The 23,805-nt window shown below is 42.9% G+C and overlaps 1 protein-coding gene across 1 annotated transcript in view; it reads left to right on the forward strand.

The window, feature by feature from the left end:
* Window positions 1-346: 346 nt before the first annotated feature.
* The window catches only part of GNA12 (G protein subunit alpha 12), a 68,180-nt gene continuing 44,721 nt past the window's right edge, over window positions 347-23,805 (forward strand). Inside the window, exons 1-2 of the mRNA XM_077828772.1 lie at window positions 347-708; window positions 22,508-22,723. Coding sequence (XP_077684898.1) covers window positions 394-708; window positions 22,508-22,723 — 531 coding nt within the window. The 5' untranslated portion in view covers window positions 347-393. The remainder of the gene's footprint in view (window positions 709-22,507; window positions 22,724-23,805) is intronic.

Here is a 23,805-nt window from a genome sequence, read left to right on the forward strand (position 1 = left end):
GCTCGCTGGGCCGACCTCTCCCGCGGCCGTGTCCCGTTCTCCTCAGGCATCTGACCCGCGCCCCGCCCCCCACGGGCTGAGGGGCGCCGCGGCACCAGCCCCGCCCCGGTCAGGGCCTCCGGGCCGCGCCCCGCTGGCTCCCCGCTCCCCTCCCGGCCAGCGGCTCCCTGGGCCCCACCCCTCCCCTCCCCTTCGCAGCGTGCCCCAGCCGCCTCGCCCAGCCGCGCTGCGCGGGGGAATGGGCGGTCCCGGCCCTTAGCCCCCCCCCCCCCCCCAGTCTCCCTCCCCCTCCTCAGCTGCGGCTGCTCCGAGCGTCTGGCTGGCCGCCGCCCGCTGCTAGGGGCGCTGGTGGGGTCCCTGGGGCTGTGAGTGCCGATCCCGTCCCCAGCAGCCATGTCCGGGGTGGTGCGGACCCTGAGCCGCTGCCTGCTGCCGGCCGAAGCCACCAGCCGCGGGGAGCCGCGGCGGGAGGGCAAGGAGCGGGGCCGGGACTCGGAGCGGGAGGCGCGGCGGCGGAGCCGGGAGATCGACGCGATGCTGGCCCGGGAGCGGCGCGCCGTGCGCCGCCTGGTCAAGATCCTGCTGCTGGGCGCCGGCGAGAGCGGCAAGTCCACTTTCCTCAAGCAGATGCGGATCATCCACGGCCGCGAGTTCGACCAGAAGGCGCTGCTGGAGTTCCGGGCCATCATCTACGAGAACATGGTCAAGGTACGGGTGAGCCCCGGGCTGGGGCAGAGGGGCCGCTGGAGCCCGGGCCCGGGGGTTGACCCTGCCACAGAGAACGGGGTGCACCAGCAGCTGGAGTTCGCGCCGACCTGAGAGCCACCCCCAAGGGGATGGGGGCAAGGTTGGAGGGGGGACCCCATGCAGGACAAAGGGTTACTGGGCCGATGGAGTTCCGGGCCGCCATCTGGCCCTTTGGGGCTGCTGGGGTACAGGGGTTCCGTGCCACGAATGAGGGTGGCCGAAAGGTGAGTTTGCGTACAGAGCCTCCTGGGTTTCTGGATTATCATCCAAGAAGATGTTTTCAAAGGGCCCAGACACCCATGGAGGGGTTCTGGAGAGACTTCTAAGACCCGGAGGAGAAGGAGGTGTAGGTGTGGCTTATGTTCTGGGAAACCATGATGTGAACACCCTCAGAGGAGTTGGGATCCCCCATATTTGGAAGAAGCAAGTGAAAAGGAGATAAGGATCTCTCCCCTGAGGAGTGAGTGTTGAGGATCCTTTCCTGGAGGATGATCCTGAAGATGTGTGGGGGAGGTCTCCTGTATTGGTGTACATAGATTACAGGAGTTAAAAGCTGTAATTTGAGGAACATTTTTAAGAGAATAGGGGGGATCTTAACACCAAAGACCTGTGGAGATTGCCGCAAGGCCTGTCTAGGACATTATGCATGATAGCCTCAAGATTCAGAGCACCCCGAGTGGGATACTGGCGGAGAAGTTGGGCCTTCAGTCAATGCTTACATCTTTATTGTGGTGACTCCAGCACTCTGAGGCTCATGGCATGATGACTTCCTAGTGAAAGGATAGAATAGTTGCTGGAGTTCAGGGCCATGATGTACAAGAACATCCTCAAGGTGTAGAGAGCTTGGGGAAATTGACTGCCCACATCTTCTGCCTGGGGGCCTTAGGTGTTCTGCATAATAACCAGGTGGTGGTCATCTTTTAGAACAGGGGTTCTCAACCTTTTTCTTTCTGAGGTCTCTCCCAACATGCTATAAAAGTTCTATGGCCTAGCTGTGCTGTAACTGTTTTCTGCTATAAAAGCCCGGGCTTGTGTTAGGGGGTATCAAGGAGGGCAATTGCTTGGGCCCCCACACCATAGGGGGAAACACAAAGCTAAGTTGCTCAGGCTTCAGCTTCAGCCCCAGGTGGGAGGGTTCAGCACCCCAGGCTACAATCCCGCATGGTGGGACTTCAGCTTTCTGTCCTGGGCCCTAGCGAAGCTAATGCCAGCCCTGCTTGGCGGACCCCCTGAAACCTCTTTGTGGCCCCCGTAGGGGACCACAGATCCTGGTAGAGAACCACTGTTTTAGAACAATCCTACAGGTGCATAAAAGCTGGTTGCCAAGGGAATACAAGGAGCCCTTGTGCTCAGAAAAATAGATATATGCTGTGTACAAGGGCTATTTCCCATATTCTCCATACAAATGCAGGGCTACCAAGAGGGCTTGTTCCCCTCTGGGGAAGGGTCCCTGCCTACATTTAAAAAAAAAAAAAAAAAGTCTAGCTCCTTCAAAGGTATCTGTACAGGACTTTCCTCACTTCTGCATGGACACATACTTGTGAGGAAACTTGTAGTTGCTGCAGGATTTCCTGCAAAAATCAAGGGAGGGGCCAGTGTACCATCTGAGATAAGGAAAATTGTTTCCGTGTCTTAAGATGCGCTTCCAAGGATAACCTTTTTATAACAGCGCTCTTTAAGTACATGTTGAAGAAGTGACTCTTGCAGTCTAGAACTCCTTCAGAAGCTTCCGCTTCCTTCCAAACTGAATGGGAAGACCATTCATAGCTTAATTCCGCTACCTGAATTGCTTTTAAGAAGCACTACAAAAACATGAGGCAAGTCACTGAAAATGGGTGGTAGGAAGGGGAGGAAAAAAGGAGTTCCCTGTGGTATCAAGTGCCCTGGGTTGGCTTTGCACTCCACTGCAGCAGGAAGAAGTGGGCACATATAATGCACAAGGAGCGCTCAGACCACAAAATCCATAGTTTGACAACTTGCTTCTCTTTCTTCCCCTAGTATTCCAGAATGGGGGAGGAGGGAGGAAAGAGAAGAGTATCACTAGGTTTCAAGTATACCCAAAAGTGAGTAGTATGAATCTTGGATTAGTGTGTTTATTTTAGTGCTACCTTAAACTCAGTTAAAATGATGGTAAAAAGCAGTGGAAATGTTTGAGGGTAGGAAAAGAAGTGGGACAGAACAGTATGAGAAACCCTAGTTATAATAACCCCTCATCCCTGGCCCCACCCCAGAGCCGTCATTCCCTCCACACCCCAACCCTTTGCCTGAGCCCCCTCCTGCACCCTGAACCCCTCATCCACAGCCCCAGCCTTGAGCCCCCTCCCACACCTTGAACCCCTCATCCGCGACCCCACCCCAGAGCCCTAGCTCTGAGCTCCCTCCTGCACCCCTCATCCACAGCCCCAGCCCAGAGCCTTCATCCCCATGCACCCCAAACCTCTGCCCCAGCCCTGAGCCCCCTTCCACACTTCAAACCCCTTGGCCCCACCCCCACCCCATGAATTTTGTTATGTGCACCAATATGAAGGTGATGCGTCACACACCACCTCCATATTGGTGCGCACAAAATTTATTCCACACACAGACATAAAAAATTAGAGGAAATACTGTTTCAAACTAATGTAACCATCCATTAACTCTAAGTGGAAATACCTAGATCATCCAAACAATATTGCAAACACTAGATCTTAAACGTGAATTAAGTGAATTTAAACAGCTGGTCTTGTGCTCCACTATTTAAGCATTTTTAACATTATAAAATATTAATTCTGCTTGACCCTGTTGCTGACAGTTGAACTGCATTTTAGCTCCTCTTTCCTCACTATTTGTCAGCATTATCAAAGAGCAGTTCTGTTAAAGCTTCTAGAGTTTTGGGATCTCTGCTAGAAATGTAGTGTAAATATCTTGGATTAAGTGGTCACCTTTTATTCCCCAATATGATTAAATTTCTCTCTGAAAGAGAATAGATTACGCCCTCCTGATGGTTTGCATTGTGTTCTTTCTAAAGTGCCTCTTACAGTAGTAATTTTATATGGATTTTATATGGATTAAAGAAAATGGCATGAATTGGTGCAGGTAGTTTGTCATATTGACTCTGATGTGAACTGGTTTGTTTCCTTTATTACTAACACTCCCACTTCTTTCTTTCTGACTTCACAGCCTCTTACTTTTCCTGTATCTTGTGGCAAATTAAGCACGAATGCACGGTTCTTAGACTTCTCCTTTTGGGAGGCATGGTTTAAAAACAAAATGCTGAAATAAGTAAACCTGTGATCCAAAATTTACTTTTCCATATAGTACAGGTGACGGTTCAGAGCCTTGCTAGCTTTTTCTGGCATTGTGGGGCAATCTTCAAATATGTTAGTCTTGCTTTGGTTTAAAGTAAATAAATAATCACTGGTTAACTAGGGTTTTGCTTGTTAATCAAGGCTAAGTTTCAAAGTAATTTTGAAACTTTTTGATGATTGAAGTGAAAAGCAGTAGTGTTAATGTTCTGCTTTGAGTACACAGACTCCATTACTTCAGCACACCCACCTGGAAGTGGAAAATGGAGAGTACAGGAGTAACTGCTGTGGTGTGTTTTTTAAAGAAGAATCTCAAATGTATGGAGAGACTGAGGAAGTCTTTGCATGTTGCAAGTTTCAGATCTGGTGAATGGCTGCTGCTATTCTGTAAAAATGTTTGTTGGAGTTCCGATCTGAGTGTCAAAGATGAAGTGATGAAGTGAGCTGTAGCTCACGAAAGCTCATGCTCAAATAAACTGGTTAGTCTCTAAGGTGCCACAAGTACTCCTTTTCTTTTTGCGAATACAGACTAACATGGCTGTTACTCTGAAAAAAGAACAAACTGAATAACTACTCTTCAAACATAAAATAACTACTCCCATTCTTGCTCCCTCTGACTACAATTAATGAAGGTTTAGGGACTTCTGGCTGTACTGTGACCTGGTGAGTTATAACTCCGATGTTCCTTGTGTACATTTGTTGCTATTTTCTATTTGTTTTTGACTATTAAAATAGAGCACCACAAAAGTGGAAATGAACCAGGCTTCACTGCCTGAGAAAACAATTAAAATTACCCACTAACTCCGAAGCAATGCCTGTCCCAGCACATGTGATTACTTCGAACAGAAATCTAACAGTTAAATTCAGCTTTAAAAAAAGCATAAAGTGTAATCTGTGGAGCTTTTTCAAATTAGTGTCCGTATTGAAATGGACCAAACCAATTAAAGCTGTAAGGAGCACTGAGTGATTTTTTTTTTTTTTTCAGTCCACAACCTGAATAATTTGAAAGTGACTGAAAAATTCATATTTGAGTAGGAAGGGACTCCAGAGAAACTGTTGTTAGAAACTCCAATCCATAACTTAAGTTGTGGACTTTGAATAGAAAAGTTCTAGGATGCTGTACAGATGTGCACTCTCCTTATGGCTGCACAAGCAGAAAGGTTTCTGCTTGATCAGAGGTTTATCTGAAACACATACAAATTTTTATGTGGCAATAGAAAGGGTGGAGTTGGAGAATACCATTGCATTCAGTTGTAAATTGTACTTATGTGAGCAAGCTGATTGTTCTCCTTGGACACACTTGGCCCTTATTAGTTTGGGAATCCAGGGAGAAATGTCATCTCATTATTGGGAATTCCACAAGCTGCTGTGGTCTTGATCCACAATGTTTTGGGTTTGCACATGAGTGAATTCAGTAACCTGTGAGGGAATAGTAATACTTGACCTTCAATAGTCTCTCACTGTTGAGGTAAAAAATCTGGGTATTGATTCTTGATTAGCGGTTTTTTGATTTGTAGTAGGTGTGGTTGATTCTTGATTAGTCTGTCACAGGACAGTATCATTTTCTTCTTGATCGTGACAGCTGCACACCTCAAAGGACTGATGTGGTTCTATTTCAACAGTCTTATCTATTGAATTTTCTTACATTAAAGCTGACTTTGTAATTAAAGAAAATTCAGTAAATAAGTGCTGTAAAAGAACTGTCAGCCCTTGGAAGTATGCACCTGGCTTTGTAATTAATTAGACCGTAAACTGTATGATTGAATTGGTACTTATTTAGTGTTATCTTCAGTCCACTCTCAATATGTCTTCAAGATATGGATCCTTTTGTAGTAAAACTACCTGCATCATTACCACCTTTACTCCTGACTTAACTGTAGAGGACAGTTGTTGTTGAAATTTGTTTCCGGGTGCCCTTTGCAATACACTTGGAATAGAATCAGTACGACACTTAATAAATTGCACAATGCAAAATAACTGTAATAAATCCTATCAACCCTAAGTAGATCTAGATAGTTTCTTGTTTGGGTCAGGAGGGAAGTGGTCAGTGTAACTGCCTACATCATGGCTGACAGGATAATGAATACCATCAACAGTTACTATCGATGCTTATTTCTTTGATAAATATTCACTCTTGATCCAAAATAGCATTCGGTGAACCCATATGGTTCTCACAGAACATGATTAGTCTTTGGAGAGTAAAGACACAAACCTTGACTTTTCCAGTCTTCGCCTCACATTTAATTTTTTTAAACCACTTGGGAATACAGAAGGTGGAGAAATCACCCCTATACCTAATTACAGTTCAAACAGATTCTCTAGCCATTGAAATACGCTTGAGTGATGGCTAGAGTCGCTGCCATTAGCATACAGAATATGAACTTGAGACCCCAGGGACTTCCTGTGCATGTGATAATTCATTTGTTGGTTTTCTGGGGGAGGGGAGATTTGTATGCCTAAATAAGGAATGTCTATACAGGCTCTAAGCACCCCTTCTGTAAATTACAGAAACAAAATTAAAGAGCCACAGCTCTTTTAGCAAATCTATTTAATCTCAAAAGCCTGTGTTTGTATCATTCCATGCAAATAGAAACACCTGGCATTGTGCTCTAAAGGTCAACAGACCTGGGCTATCTTGGAGTGGGGGAAGGAGAGACTTTGTTCTAGAGCCACCAGCAGTCCCCCTCCCTTTCAGATCAAGAATTCATGTTGATATTATTGCCACCCCAAAATGTTCAAAACTCATGAGTCAGGCTCACCAAAAAATCATGATTGGCTTTAAGATCATGAGATTATGTAAAAAATAATAGATGTGGTGGTCTTTTTATTTGCCTTCTGCTTTTTGAGCCTTTAGAATACACTGGGGTCTCTCACACTGAAGCTTTTTTCACAGCCACGAGAGTTAGAAACTTACTTTTTCTTAAGAATGAAGGCTGGAATCATCACATATTTGCTTGAGTCCAGGAGCTGGGGATTTAAAGAAAACAATAATTCTGAGACTCATGACAGAATCATGAGAGTTGGCAACACTGTATGCACCTCTGCTGATTGCAACTGTGGCAGTATAGTATGAGGGGAGGGATGGTCTCAATCCACTTCATAGATCAGAATCAACACATTAAGTTCAGAACACTAGAAGCTGCTTCAGCAATGTTCAACACATTAGCCAATTATGCGCTAAAGGTCAGTCATAAGTTCATAGCACTTGATCTGTAAAAATCTAAATTAAATGAAAAAACTACTAACATAATTCGGAAAGTTCTCAAAGGGCTTGTGCCAACCTGCACTTCTGGGTTCAGCAGTCACTCTACCTTGAATTCTAGTTGCAAGCTTCATTTGCAGCAAGAAGTTTTTGTTCTGCTGCATCTCTCCATCTCATTGGATTATTTTGGAGACAAGAAGTCTTTTCACAGTTTGCAGACAAGCAGACGTCACTGCTGCTACAAATACAGAGATTCCGCAGCTAATCCAAATGTTTCTTAATGTTTGTGTTCCTGTGGACTAAGTAAATGACACTTTCCTTTGTTCATATATTTTATTTGGCAGTCTGGAAGAGTAGTCATCTTTACTGTTTACCCTGCTCTCACCTGGGTAGCACTGGATTAAGTATTTACATATATTATCCTTCCACCATTCAAATAAAGTACTTGATGTAAGTTTCATGTTGAAGGTGAGGTAAGACTCAAATGCTAAAAGATCTTTCTGGCATTTTGGGGTATATCTCTTGTACTGAGTAACACTTCCATTCTCTAGAAGACTGTAATATTTTCTCCTCATAAATTACTGCTTTTTCTATAGCAATCAAGAGTAAAACATCTATTTGGCTAAGTTTTAGCTATAAAAAAATTGAAGTTAATGGTATTGTTTATTCCTTTCTGATTCAAACACTCCATTAAATGAGGTAGCTATATTTTAAACACTCCATTGGTGTGTTCTATGGAAAAAGCTTGTGAATTTTAACTCAGAGTGAATTCAGGAATTCAAGCAACCGCTTCAGAACACTAAATCACAAAAATTCTTAATTTTGTTACAAAATACTGTTTACCAAACACTTCATTAGTTTTTAATATAATACAGCATGGGGAAAATGAGTCTAGTCTGAAAACTACAGCAGTTCTTTTCTTCATGGTGAAGACCAGTGTTTCAGTGAGTGATTTTGCTGAGATAAGGTGGATGAGGTAATATCTTTTATGGGACCGTCTTCTGTTGGTGAGAGAGAGAGAGATGCTTTCAGGCTTACACAGAGCTCTTCTTTGGGTCTGGGGAAGTACAGCTCTATGGAAGAACAAAAGCTTCTCTCTCTTTGTCAACAGAAGTTGGTCTAATAAGAGATTAATTCACCCAACTTGTGTCTGGTATCCTGGGACTGACATGGCTACAGCAACATTGCATACAGTGATGATGTTGCTGACAGTCACAGTATTGTCAATATCAAGAGAACAAAAATAATGAGATTTTAAAAACATAATGTTTTTTTCAGTCTGTCTTTTTAACTGTGCTCTACTCCTCTACCAATTCATTTGTGGTGGTAGTAGGTTGAAAAGTCACTCCTAAAATGCACACTTCTCCATGGCTGCTCAGATGGAGACTCCACTTACCCTCACTCCCAAGATAAGGGAACTGCCATCCATTTCCTGTTACTCTCCCCTCCTAGTTGATTCCCTTTGATAAAAGAACAGCTGGATGGTAAGTAGTTTGAGAACAACTGGCTTAATGCATCATGATTCACACTCATACATAAACTTATTACATTTAGGGTTGATGAGTTACAGATAAAGATACAAAAACTTAGTCATATCAGTGATATTACAGTAAAGACTATGGAATTGGTTTAGTCTTTTGTAAGAAGGCACACTTCCCTGCTTCTCTCCTCTCTCCCACTTCTCTGCCAGAGATGGGTAGCACTCCCACATTCTTCCGGACCCCGCTCCACTCGTTTCCACACCCCATTCCCCTGCAGCCCCTTAATTTGCCTCCTGGTCTTCCTCATTCTCACTATCTACCTTGTACAGTGTGTCTGCTGCTTCTCACAGTCCCTGTGTCCTGTCTAGACCACTGAACCATAGAGTAGTAGCCATTTTGCACATGGGCATGACTTCAGTCTCATTGAAAACAGTAGGATTTGGCAGTTTCATTGCCTCACGCAGATTGACTGTAATGAAGTGGCAGCCATCTTGCTGGTGTCAGCCCCATTCACAGCAATAGGAGATGGTGGCCATTTTGAATGAGTGAAAACTCATCAGTTGGCAACCTTTCTTCACCATGTTTTCATGAGATGGGTTTTTTTTTAAAAAAAAAACTCATGGCTAGAGTCACGATGAAATCATAAGAGTTGGCAGAACTGCATTCATTTGTCACAACAGTTCCTAAATGTAGAATATACTATCTTGAATGGTGTAGTATAAACTATTGGCCATCTACAGTTTTTTTGTATGAGGTCTGACAACTTTTTTTTTAAATAGCTAAAAGCCTGGAGAAGGTTATTGCTTCACTGCTTCACATGTAGCTTGCTTACATTCTGTTGCCCATCCATTGTAATGTAGGGAAATGAATCATGTTGCTAATTACAAGGGAACTGAAATGCATTTGAAGTGGCTCCTTAAGACAATTCTTAGGTCAGATAGAGCAAACTTTACTAATGTTCAGTTATGTAGAACTCTGGATAGTATTTCATGTTAGTAGACTTAGGTGCTTGAGTAGAACCGTCAGGTTGGTGGTACTTGAGTTGTTTGGTTCTTCCCATGTCCATGCTGATTTCACGGACATGAGCTGGTGGTTGCCAAAAATGCTTTATTTTCCTCTGTAGTACTTACCTCTGCTTCCCTCACCTTTATAATCACAGCCTATCTGTCGGGCTGTCTTCAGCAAGATATGTGATCTTTTGGGATAATGAAAGACTTCATCCAACGGAATACACAATTATCTTAAACGCTACGGTTTTTTTCCTTTGTTACAGCTAAGAATTAACTTTTCATGTGAAAGGTGTCTGTCTAAAACATTTCAGTAGGTATCTCAAAACAGTGTAACAATCTTTCCTTTCTACCAAATTAATTAATTACTTTTTAAAATAAACATTTTGCTCTGTTATTATCTAAAGAAATGTGATCAGTGCGTAACTTAAAAAAAACTCCTCTTTTCTGAGAGAGGGAACTTGCCTTGCAAGTAGAAATAATCCTTTTTTTCCATGCTAATGGTCATAGCAAAATAAACTGTTTTCATCTTTCTACGATTTATGGAAGGCACCATCTCGTGAATTTGGATTTTTGTTGGTGAACTGGTGTGCATGACAATAGGCAAGATAAAGTCCTGATTTCAGCCTCCCATGTGTTACTGTAATACAAATACTAATAATGAAATTTTAGCTGTCAGGAGTATAACTAAAATGTTACAAAACAAGCTTTTTTGGCTCGGGTTAGTACTGTAGCTTGGAAAATCAAACTAGATCCTACTTTTAACTAGTCCTGTGCTATCTACTACAAATGACCAAAAAAAGGCTTTTTAAAATAAAGCCCATAGGCAGCAGCAAACAGTCTGCCTCCAGGGCATTCATAGTTTGCATGTTGTATTCTAATATCTGGAGATTTCCTTATCCAATGTGTTGAAAGATTTAGGCTTGTGCCTATTTTTTTTAAAAAAATTCTGATCTTAGCAGAAAATCACCTGGTAGGTCAATTGAACTGGTTGAAAGTCAATTTCTAGTGAAAAAGCTTTTTTGTTATGATAGTGCAGGGACGGGCAAACTTTTTGGCCTGAGGGCTACATCGGGTTTCCAGAATTGTTTGGAGGGCCGGTTAGGGGAGGCTATGTCTCCCTAAACAACCAGGTGTGGCCTGGCCCCCAGCTCCTATCTGACCCCCCCCCACCACCACCTGCCTGCTTCTCACCCCCTGACTGCTCCCTCGGGACTCCTGCCCCATCCACCAACCCGTGCTCCCTGGACTCCCCCTACCCCTGACTGCCCCCTCATTCCTGACTGCCCCCCAGACCCCTGCCTCATCCAACCCCCTGTTCCGTGCCCTCTGACCGCCCTGACCACGCCCCTGAACTCCCCTGCCCTCTATCCAACCCATCCTGCTCCCTTACTGCGCTGCACCGGTGGCTGGCGGCGCTACAGCCGTGCCGCCCAGAGCACTGGGTCAGGCTGCGGCTCTGCAGCTGTGCTGCCCGGCCACCCAGAGCATTGCGCCAGCAGCACGGGGCACTGAGGCTACAGGGGAGGGACCGGGACTAGCCTCCCGGGCCAGGAGCTCAAGGGCAGGGCAGGAGGGTCCCGCAGGCCAGATGTGGCCCGCGGGCCGTAGTTTTCCCACCTCTGTGATAGTGTCTACTCTTCTTATTTGGAGTATAGGAAAGAATTCTGTAGTAATAGGTGACAAAACAAACTACATTTCTTCCAAGGCCTTGTCTAACTAAAAAGTTAGGTCAGCCCAGCTACATTGATCAGGGGTATGAAAAATCCACACTCCTGAGCGATGTAGTTAAGCCGGCCAAACCGCCAGCGTACAGTGCTAGGTAGATGGAAGATTTCTTCTTTTGACCTAGCTACCACCTCTTGGGTGTGGGGAGGATTACCTGTGCCAACAGGAGAACTCCTCCAGTTGGTGTAGGTAGTGTCTGCGCTGAAGCACTGCAGTGGCATAGCTATGCTGCTGTACTGTTTCAAGTGTAGACAAGCGCTAAGTGAAAGGGTGTACCAGGATTTCTCAATTTCAGCGATTGAGCTCCTGATAAGATTTCTAATTGGTCGCAAAGTAAATGACTGAAAATAAGATTTTCACTGTCCCCCATATCTTCTGACTTATTGATAGAGTTCATGGGTTCATCATGAAATATACTATACAGTGAAAATAGTGCATCATTGGCATCTACCTTTTTAGAACTTGCAGTGAGAATGCTCTCAATGCTTCTGAGTTGGTGGGTTTTTTTGTTTGTTTTTTTGTTAAGGCTAGTGAATATTTCCACCATAGGGAAAACAAAGCCTTGACACACCCGGAACTGTCAAGTAGCTGTACAAGTAGCATAACCCTTGTCCTTTTTTAAAATTTAATCAAATCTTTAATCATTCAAATTGATCATGAAGTGAACATAAGCAAATTCAAACCTGGGATGGATCACAAATAGATGAGGATTAAAATAAACTAGAGAAGTTGGCTGACATAAAGCTCTGCAAATTCTAGTTCAAGCAGTTTGGCTATAGATCCTATTGTTTTATTTACTACGTGAAACCTTTATAACTGTAATAGATATTTAAAGGTCAAATCCTGAATATACTATTAAGTAGTCTGCTTTTAACTTATGAAATGCTAAATTCCTTTATTAGCTATCTGCTTGTGTAGTCCTCATTCTCTGTAAATACATTGATACTTTTATTGAATTACGTGTACAGGGAAACCATGCGAAAGAGCAATTGTCTTCAGTGACCCATGATGGCCTGGGAATTTCAATTACACTTTTCCTCCGTACTTGAAAATGAGGACCTCATTTTAGATTGTATAAAACTACTGGTTCTTCAAGTACAGTATTTGAATTAATAGGGCAATGCTTTCTCACACTGGCTGTACTAAAAACTGGGTTTACTAGGGTTCAGATGATCAAAAGTTGTCTGTGCAGTCAGTCAATCTTTTTTTTTTAGACTTTATTTGGAGTTGATGCTTAATGGCTCCTTTAAGGCAGTGGTTCTTAACCTTTACAGACTACTGTACCCCCTTGAGGAGACTGATTTGGCTTGCATACCCCACATGTTATCTCACTTAAAAACAACTTGCTTACAAAGTGAAACATAAAAATACAAAAGTTTCAGCACACTATGCTTGCTTGAAAACTTGCTTACTTTCTCGTTTTTACTGTATAATTATAAATTGTTACCCCAGGTTGAGAAACACTGATATAGTATATAGAGCAGTAAAACATTTCACTGTATGAAATTTTAGTTTGTACGGACTTTGCTACTGATTTTCATGTAGCCTGTTGTAAAACTAGGTTAATATCTAGCTGATATTAACCCCCCAGAAGACCTCTGTGTATCCCCAGAGGTATGCAAACTGCTGGTTGAAAACCACTGCTTTAAGGGATAGCACCATGACAAGAACACAAACTAAACTCTCCAGAGCAAGGAAGAAATGGAATGTTGTTGCTGAGGGTGATGGCAGAGGTAACAGCATCTTGGAGGGCTCTTGAAAGCTCAGCCAGCGAAGATCTGGAAGAGACAGACAAGGGGTCACTCTATGATTGCCTTGACAAAGGACAGTGTTATATGATCTTTTGATGCATTCCAGAGTGGTGAGGATTTCTTATGGTTTAATTTTGGTGTTCCTTATCTTGAACTTTATTGAGTTGAGAGGGCCAGGTTATGTAAGAATTTTTAAAACTTGTAAAAGTGGTAAAAAGCCACTTTTTATAAGTATTTTGGAGTACAGCAAATCTGCATTCTCTCAGACATAGCTGTCAAATGAACAAAAATGTCTAAATGAGATCTCTCCTTACATTTGGGAAGATGAACTTTGTGGTTCACTTGCTTCTGAGCTTGAAAGTAGGGAATTGTAACTTTCTGTGGTAATGCTGACCCACTGCATTGATACTAGAAAGCATCTTTATGCCTCCTAATTCTCCTTTTATGTATGGTATACCAGTACGAACTCCCAGCAAGTTGTTGTTTATGTAACTAGATGGATCCCAATTGCTATTTCCTCACTAACACTTTTGGGGACAAATTGGGAGTTCTTGCGTCCCCTCACAAATGACTAAATCTAAAGGTAGCTCCTTTCACAAGGCTTTGTTTCGAAATAGTAAAACACAACTAAACAACTAAGTTATAGAAAAACAGACTAACTGGATCCAGTAGAAATTCTTAGTTCTTCATTAGATTGCAGCGCCTTCAAGGCAGTGATATCGTCTCAATATCCACAAGTCTGTGCAATTTGTGTAATGCAAACACACCTGTTAAACGTTTGATTTAATATACTTAAGCCATAAAATAGAAAATGCCTTTTTTGAAACATAAGGAGGTTCTCAAGTCTCAGGGTTTGTCTACACAACGAAATTAGGTCGATTTTATAGAAGTCTATTGGTAGAAATTGATTTTATACAGTCGATTGTTTGTCCCCACTAAGCTCATTAAGTCGGCGGAGTGCATCCTCAATACCATGGCGAGCATCGACTTACGGAGTGGTGCACTATTGATAGCTATCCCACAGTTCACGCAGTCTCCGCTGCCCATTGGAATTCTGGGTTCAGCTCCCAATGCCTGAAGTGGCAAAAACATTGTCGTGGGTGGTTTTGGGTACATGTCGTCAGTCGCCCCTTCCTCCCTCCCTCCGTGAAAGCAAAGGCAGACAATTGTTTCATGCCTTTTTTCCTGGGGACGCCATACCACGGCAAGCATGGAGTCCGCTCAGCTCACTGCTGCTGTTGTGAGTATTGTAAACACCTCGCACATTATCCTGGAGTATGTGCAGCAGTGAGCTAAGAGGCACCAGCACAAGGACGACTGTGGTGAGGACATGTACACAGATGTTCCTGAAAGCATGGGCGGTGGCAGTGGAGCTGGTTGATACAGTAGAACGCCAATTCTGGGCCTGGCAAACAAGCACAGACTGGTGGGGCCGCATAGTGTTGCAGGTATGGGATGATTCAGAGTGGCTGCGAAACTTTCACATATGTAAGGCCACTTTCCTTGAACTTTGTGAGTTGCTTTCCCCCGCCTTGAAGCAAGATGAGAGCTACCCTGACAGTTGAGAAGCGAGTGGCGATAGCCCTGTGGAAGCTTGCAACGCCTGACCTCTACCGGTCAGTCGGTAATCAGTTTGGAGTGGGCAAGTCTACTGTGGGGGCTGCTGTCATCCAAGTAGCCAATGCAATCACTGACCTGCTGCTATCAAGGGTAGTGACTCTGGGAAATGTGCAGGTCATAGTGGATGGCTTTGCTGCAACTGGATTCCCTAACTTTGGTGGGGTGATAGACGGAACCTATATCCCTATCCTGGCACCGGACCACCTTGCCAACCAGTTTGTAAATCGCAAGGGGTACTTCTCAATGGTGTTGCAAACACTGGTGGATCACATGGGACATTTCACCGACATCAGTGTAGGATGGCCGGGAAAGGTGCATGACGCTTGCATCTTTAGGAACTCTGGGCTGTTCGAGCAGTTGCAAGAAGGGACTTACTTCCCAGACGAGAAAATAACCGTTGGGGATGTTGAAATGCCAATAGTTATCTTTGGGGACCCAGCCTACCCCTTGCACCCATGGCTCATGAAGCTGTACACAGGCAGCCTGGACAGTAGTAAGGAGCAGTTCAGCTATAGGCTAAGCAAGTGCAGAATGGTGGTAGAATGTGCCTTTGGATGTGTAAAAGCTCCCTGACGCTGTTTGCTGACTAGGTTAGACCTCAGCACAACCAACATTCCCATTGTTATTGCTGCTTGCTGTGTGCTTCATAATATCTGTGAGAGTAAGGGGGAGACGTTTATGGCAGGGTGGGAGGTTGAGGCAGATCGCCTGGCGTCCGATTTTGAGCAGCCAGACACCAGGGCAATTCGAACGCAGCTAGGCGTGCTGCACATCAGAGAGGATTGAAAACCAGTTTCACGACTGGCCAGGCTACGGTGTGACAGTTGTGTGTGTTTCTCCTTGCTGCAAACCCGCCCCCTTTGTTGATTTTAATTCCCTGTAAGCCAACCACCTTCCCCCACCTTCAGTCACAGCTGGCAAAGGAAATAAAAAACATGCGTTCTTTCTTTATTAATTAAAAAAAAAAAAAGTGAGATAACTGACAAGGTAGCCCGGGTGGGGTGGGGTGCGGGAGGAGGGAAGGACAAGGCCACATTGCTTATTGTAGCCACACTACAAATCAAAACTGTTTGAATGACAGCCTTCTGTTGCTTGGGCCATCCTCTGGAGTGGAGTGGCTGGGTGCCCGGAGCTGCTGCGCGCGCCCCCGCATTCTTGGGCATCTGGGTGAGGAAGATATGGAACTTGGGGACAAGGACAGGCCGTTGTACAATAGATGCAGCAGGGATCTATGCTCTTGTTGACTTTCCTGCAGCTCCAACAGGTGCTTCATCATATCCATTTGATCCCCCATTAGCCTCAGCATCACCTTCTGCCTCTGCTCTTCACACTCACTTAATGCTTTCCTGGCCTCTGCCACTGAATGCCTCCATGTATTAAGCTGTGCCCTATGAGTGCGGAAAACATGTCATTGTGAGTGCGTGTTTTGTTTTGGTTTTTTTTTCCGCCTTCTAATCTGCGATAACCTCAGGGACGGAGATGATAGGGAGAGCATAGAAACATTTGCACCTGGGAGGAGACAAACTATATATAGGGCTATGATTCCTATTAAAGTAACTTTCCTGTTGGCCATCAGATTGTTCAGGAGATTTCAGTTTTGGGATCTTTATCCAAGTGGGATCCTTATGTGAGGTTTTGTCCAAATGAAGTGTGTCTCTGACTTGCACCAATATTTCTGCCTCACAAATAAATTAAGGGTTTTTACATAAGTCAGCCTGTTTTCCTTCTTTATGTTCGAAGCCCTTCCACACCCAGGAGAAACAGTTGCACACTTTAGGTGTAGACTGAGCATTCAAATTCTGGTTAGGCAAAACTAATCATTTATTCCATTTTTAGGATTATGCGGGGGACCTAAAGTGGTATAAAGCAACTATATTCACTCTTTCCAGATGGATAAACTCAGGAGTTCTTCAAGCCCATATACAGTTTATAAATATCTTCCATTTCAGTGAGGGCTCACTCATTGAGGCACATGGCTTCTTCCTGGGCTTAAAAGTACAGAGTTCAAGGAATTGTGCCATTCCTTCACCAACTGGTATAAATTACATGTGTTGTGTTCATCTGATACGACGTTTGGACAAAAGGTTCTGCAGTATTTCTCTTGATTCTCCTTCTTTAAAATCCTTGAGATGGGAGGGAAATGTGATTTCATTCTTTGTGAAAACTTATTCTACTGGTTACTTTCCAGTTGTAATGGTTCAAGGGGCAACAGGTTCCCAAGAGAGGAGAGGTAAAAATATTACTTATAATTTTTGTCTTCTCTGAAGTGGGAACCTGGTGCTCCATGACACTTAACCTGGGGCATCACTTAACTTGAATAATTTCCAGTTGATGGGGAAATCTCAGTCCTTCCCTTCCCATTCACTCCCATTCTCTTATTTGTTTCTCTAGGGAGATGGAGGAATCTTGGGATTGGATTCCCTCTTATTGGGATCTTGCTTTGTCTTAAATCTTAGTCTTCGCTTATTACATAGTGAGTGAATATATACATCAAAGAAAGTATACAGGTGAAGATATGGTTAATAGTTCATTTTAATTGCAGTTTAGTCTGCCTTTTTCATCTGTGGCAGATGAGTAGGTAGCTAGAGGCAAGCCAGTTCTCTGAACAGCTCCTCTCTCCAGCTCCAATGTCGTACTAGCATGAGAAGGGGAGTGTGGGTGGGATGAGGGAGCCTCTCTGTGGCTGGTTGATGAGGAGGAAGAATACGGTCATAGTGGATGATAGACCACCACGTTCTACTTTAAAGAAGGCAACGTTACAGGTAGATAGAAATGTACCTATCTTTAAGACTCTGTACAAGTAGGAATAAATGGGTATATAGACTAAACTCCACTTGTGCCCCAGAGATAGTTACTGTAGTAAAGAAAATACTTTAAAAGGGGGTGGCCTGTTGTGCCATACAGAGAAAATCTGACTCCCTTTCTCTTATGTTGCATTTGTCCTATATCTGTTTCTGAAATTCCATCTTTGTGGAGGAAAAAAGTTGCAGAAGTGATAGGATTGCAGTGACTAGGTGTTACTTCTCTGTCCATCTTGACAGTAGTCTTATCTTGGCTGACTCTTTGTATTAAGTGTCTGAGCAGCCTATTGCTTGATCTAAAATGACCTCAAGTTTATAACCATCAGTCTAAAGCTTCTATCCTAACAAAGGCTGTATCTACACTACAGTCGGGGTCGACGCTCTGAGATCCATCCACTGGTGGTTGATTTAGCGGGTCTAGTGAAGACCCACCATATCGACAGCAGATTGCTCTCCAGTTGACCCCTGTACTCTACCCCCGATGAGAAGAGTAAAGTAAGTCGATGGGAGTTTCTCCCATCGACCCCCCGCAGTGTAGACCCTGTGATAACTCAACCTAAGATACGTTGACTCCAGCTATGTTGGTTGTTTTTTATTTAAAAAATTTTAAAGCACTTAAGTATCATTTTCAAAAGTGACTTAAGTTCCATCGACTTTTCATTTGGACTTTGGAGCCTGAAGTCACTTATAAATTGGTTAGTGTCTAAGGTGCCACAAGTACTCCTTTTCTTTTTGTGAATACAGACTAACACGGCTGTTACTCTGAAACCTGTTATTTGCACTCGAAAATCTTGTCCCAGGTTACCGAACTTGTCAGTTTGGGAAGCATCTATGGATGAATCTGAAACTGGTGTAATGGTCACATTTGTTAGGCGACAGTTGCAAAACATCTCCACGTCGGCTATCAGGCTGTTTTCCAAACAGATAGGGAAACTTAACTAGAATAAACTCCACTTCTTTGGTATTTTTGTATATGTGGAATCAGGAAAAATCAGAGCTGACCATTGTATGGAAATAAAATGTATATCAGACATTTAAAAAATTTTAAAAAATACTGAAGTTGTGATGTTGATGGGAATTCCCATTATCTTGTAAGCAGCTGTTGTAACATCATTTAGCCATTCATTGGAGAGAGCCTTAAGGAAATGCTGAAGCAATGAGATGGGTAAAGGTTGAAACTGTTTTAAAATTGTAAGATAGAGAAGCTAGATAGTAAAGGGCTGAGTGAGATGGTTCTGGAGAGCTGGAGCCTAAGCAGGTGAAAGGTCAGAGCTGGCTTGCATGGGCTGGAGCACTACATGCATATTTGCGACCAAACTTAAAGAGATGTGGAAGATAGAAATGGTAACAACTGATGTGATTGTATTTTGGATAGCTTCCCTGGAGAATAGCCCAAATAACCATTCCTCTTTAAAAAAACAAAAACAACCCCCAAACATTGCTCTGCTTATTGATAGACAATAAAACACAACCTTGACGTTAAGTCCAAAAATAGCAGTTTTCCACTGGTCAGTACAAAACCAGTTCTGAAAAAAAAATAGTAGTGACTTTGAATTCCTCCCAGAGTGGTACTTTTGCGTAAGTGATTAGTTTTAAAGAATGTGTAGAGTCTGTGCAATTCTGAAAGATAGCCTTGTATATTCTGTTGTCGTCTTTATTCTTAGTTATGGTGAGAGCTTCAAATACAGTAACAGTGAGGGGGTGAATTAACTATTTGGAAATGAGAATAGGCTTTTCAGCTTTGGGTCAGTCCAATAAATCAAAATCCTAAATGCGTATCTTTAGTACCTCATTTTGAGGATATAAATGGTGAATTGTACTCTGTGCTTGGTGTCACAAAAACATGTTCTTTGAATAGTGTGTCTGGAGGATTATGTTGTATTAAAATGAATGTCGTTCAAGATTAACTGTTTATTTTTGGGAAACCACACTAGTAAGAATGTTACTATATAATGGTTTCTGAGGTACTTTGATTATAAGCTCATGTTCTGTGGCACTCAAAACTGTTTAACATCTCACAGTTCTGTCCCCCTCCAATTTTTTTTAATGCAATATCCTTGCTGTGTGTTTTTAAAGGGCTGGAGTGGATGAGGTATTTATGTCTGTACTTCAACGTTAACTGCAAACTTGAAAATAATCCAAGATTGCATGTGTGTTTTAAACAAAATGTTTTGTCAAATATCTAAACAAGCTTCGGACCCTTGGTCTAGAAGTTGGGGCTGAAACCTGCTGAAAAAAAGACTTCAGTGCTCTGTGTATTAAAAGAAAACAAAAAACCCCTCACATCTCTGAACAAAGCAGTTTCATTTTTAAATTGGCTTACAACAGATGACATGCTGTACCAATGAGTCAGTTAGCTCATATAAAACCAAACCTTGTAGTTGATATATCCATTGTTCAAATTGCTTTTGATTTTAAGAACTAGATGTCTACTACATGGAACTCTTGAACATGGGTGTGCTTTAATGGCCGTTGAAATGCCTTTCAAATTTAAACTTTATCTTGTGCATTCAGTCTGAAATATAAGCCTTATGTAAAACTTCAAATCATGAAGACTGACTCGGTCTATTCTATATTGTCAAGAACTGTTTGGTTAGAGAACTAGATATTTCCTCCCCTCCCCACAAAATCTGATTGTTAGAAAAATGAAATCAGAAGGTGGCAATTTACTCACCAAAAGCCCTTTCTGTGAACGTGGCAAGTTAAAAGGAAGCTTGCTATTAGAGAACAAACTGTGCCTGTTTTGCCCAGCCCTGTAGTACAAAAACTCGCAGAATAATATGAAATATTTATTACAAAGAAACTGAAATGTCTTGTTCTGCCTACAAACTGGCTGGAGACAGCCATCTTTATGAAAAAAGGTGTCTTGAGAACTTAGAATGGGATCTAAGCCAGGGGGTGGCCAACCTGTGGCTCTGGAGCCATATGCGGTTTTTCAGAAGTTAATATGTGGCTCCTTGTATAGGTACCAACTCCGGGGCTGGAGCTACAGGCTTCAACTTTCCAGTGTGCCGGGAAGTGCTCACTGCTCAACCCTTGGCTCTGCTACAGGCCCTGCCCATACTCCACTCCACTCCACCCCTTCCCGCCCCCTCCCCTGAGCCTGCCATGCCTTCGCTCCTCCCCCTCCCTGCCAGAGCCTCCTGCACACCACGAAACAGCTGATTGGGAGGTGCAGGGAGGGAGGGAAGGGGAGGTACTGATTGGTGAAGCTGCCAGTGGGCGGGAGGTGCTGGGAGCCGTGGGGGAGGGGGGAGCTGATGTGGGGGCTGCTGATGTATTACTGTGGCTCTTTGGCAATGTATGTTAGTAAATTCTGGCTCCTTCTCAGGCTCAGGTTGGCCACCCCTGATCTAAGCTATTTAACTTAAAGTCCACTAGAAAATGCCATGGCATTGTATTGGAACCCACACTGCCAGTGTCAAAGCCCTGTTTCACAGCAACATAAACGCCTCTAGGAGTCCATTAAAAATGTCAGTGGCAATTTAAAATTGATAACATCTAATGTGAACTCCAACTACATGACTGAGCAAAAAGGCACTAGTTCTTTAAGGCTATGTGGTAAACACATAGACATGTCTCATGCATCTTCACATTTTTTTTATTTGACCTAGAGTTCTTGGGCATAGAGACAATGATCTGTAAACCAGCCTAATTTACTTCAGTAGACTATGCTGAATGCCCTTTCTAAAACAGGAGTTGGCTTCCATGCTGAGTAACTCCTTTCTAAGCTTAGAGGGGAGGTGTGACCAGCTCTCCATGTGTGACGTGACATACCCAACAAACAATCATGTTTTTGGGTGAGTTCCTGTTTCTTTTTACATGGCAATCATCAAAGTTTCCTAAGGTATTTCCCCCAGGCTCGGTAGCAAGAAAACTTTGTAAAACACTCCCTCTATTAAATAACCTCCAGAGTGCTCCCATCTCCTCCTTTTTAAGCCAGTTTCATATTCCAGCAGACTTTTCTGGTAGCTCTTACAATACATTGTGTATTTCAGGTCAAGGCTAATAAGTGGAATAGACTTGCAGGTCTCTGCAGTACTTGAGGGGGGAAAAATAATTTGGGTTGAGCAATAGGAGTGCACTATTGAATTGAAGGACTTTCAGGTGTGTAAAAAGAAAAGGAGTACTTGTGGCACCTTAGAGACTAACCAATTTATTACCTATTTATTATTATTTATTACAGCATCCGATGAGGTGAGCTGTAGCTCACGAAAGCTTATGCTCAAATAAATTGGTTAGTGTTTAAGGTGCCACAAGTACTCCTTTTCTTTTTGTGAATACAGACTAACACGCTGCTACTCTGAAACCTTTCAGGTGTGTGCAACCAAAATTATTTCAGCTTTTCAATCCAGCCAAATCTTTCAATTAATCTTCATTAAAACTGCCTTTCGTGGGGCTGAGTTAGTCTAACTTTCTCAGGGGCAGGATGTGACATGAACTGATATCAGTATCCAACTGCTTAGGACAGGTGGAAAGAGATATTAATGCTTAACACTGTTTCAGACGTGTCTGCTTCAGTAGGTGTTTGGATAATACAGTGATGGGGTGGGAGTTGCTTATAAGTTGCTAGACAGAAAATATTCTAGTATACATTTGATATAGGTCTTTATTTTTATACTTTGCTATCTGACCGTGTCATTGTAAAAGTGTTTCTCCCCATCCCCCACCAGATATATAGCAGCTAAGTTGCTTTAACAAGGAAAGTTTTTGTTCCTTCTTATGTTGCTCCTTGCAATGGAGCATATTTTGGATCCCCTTCTGAATTGTCCTTCCACAGGACTACTGACTTGTGCTACTGTAAGCTTCATGTACTTTTAAGTTTGAGTTCGTTTACATTTTTATTTTTTGATCACTGACTCTGTTTTATCTGAATCATTCCGCAGGGCTGCAAGGTTCTCGTTGATGCACGGGACAAACTAGGGATTCCTTGGCAGTACACGGAGAACGAGAAGCATGGAATGTTTTTGATGGCTTTTGAAAACAAAGCTGGAATGCCTATAGAGCCTGCCACATTCCAGTTGTATGTACCTGCACTGAGCGCACTGTGGAGGGATTCTGGGATCAAGGAAGCTTTTAGCCGTCGGAGCGAGTATCAGCTGGTAAGTATATCCAACTGTATGGTGATTGAAGAGTTGTAAACAGGGTTTTTTCAGTCTGAATCCAGTTTAAGAGCAGATTGCTAAACCCAGTTTGTGGCCATAATACAAGCAAGCTGTAGCACTGCTATAAATCTGAGCATGCTATAGCAGCAAGGATGAGTAGTAACTGGAGCCAAACTGAAAAAAAATATGGGGCAGTAGGAAAGAGTGGACAAGACTGGATAGACTGGAAGAACAAGAGGAACCAAAAAAGGCAGGAAATGATTGAACAAAAAACCCCCCAAAACCTGAGCTGCTCAGTTGGGCTGATCATAGTAGGCCACTGGTTAATGCACACTTCTTTATATTTGTCCAGTTTTGCCAACTTGTATTATATTGATGCTGGTAGGCTATTGCTATTTGCAGATCAGCTCTTTTGAAGTTAATGTGATCCCTTTCCAAGCTGTTCTTGGATTTTTTTTTTTTTTTCCTTTTATATATCTACAGATTGCACTTGAGGCAGCATTTGGATGTCATCCTAAAAATAAAAATGGTTTTCCCCTGTTTTTCTTTTCAAACAGACTTCTAGAGTTCAGCACAAAACTCATTACATAATATAAAATGCAGATAAGAGCACTTCTGATATTGAACATTTTTGTCTTTGATCTGAACAAACATATTATTTATTTATTTATTTTATGCCTGTTGGAGCAGTTGATGACCACCCTTTATTCCCCTGTCTTGTCTTCTCCCCTACCTTCCCCACCTCTTTTCTCCCCCTAGCCCCAAATAATGAGGTGATTGTCGAGGGACTATAGCCTCTTTTGGTTGATTGGGGTTTTTTGGTTGTCACTAACCTCAAGATGTGGCTACCTATTTGGGTTCAAACAGTGGTATAACTAAAATCTGACCAGTCACTTGAGTGGCTTAACTTAATATATAAGCTTAGAAGCTATGTTCCATGTTTCTCACTGTGTAACTTCACATAAAACACTTCCTTTTTTTCATTGAAAAGAGATGTTGTGACTTCTTAAAATTGGGCATAAGAGGGATGTTTATTCTAAATAGTGTTTTCCTTGCTTTGCTGCTATAAATAACATTGT

The sequence above is a fragment of the Eretmochelys imbricata genome, chromosome 10, assembly GCF_965152235.1.
Source record: "Eretmochelys imbricata isolate rEreImb1 chromosome 10, rEreImb1.hap1, whole genome shotgun sequence".
Taxonomy (NCBI): Eukaryota; Metazoa; Chordata; order Testudines; family Cheloniidae; genus Eretmochelys; species Eretmochelys imbricata.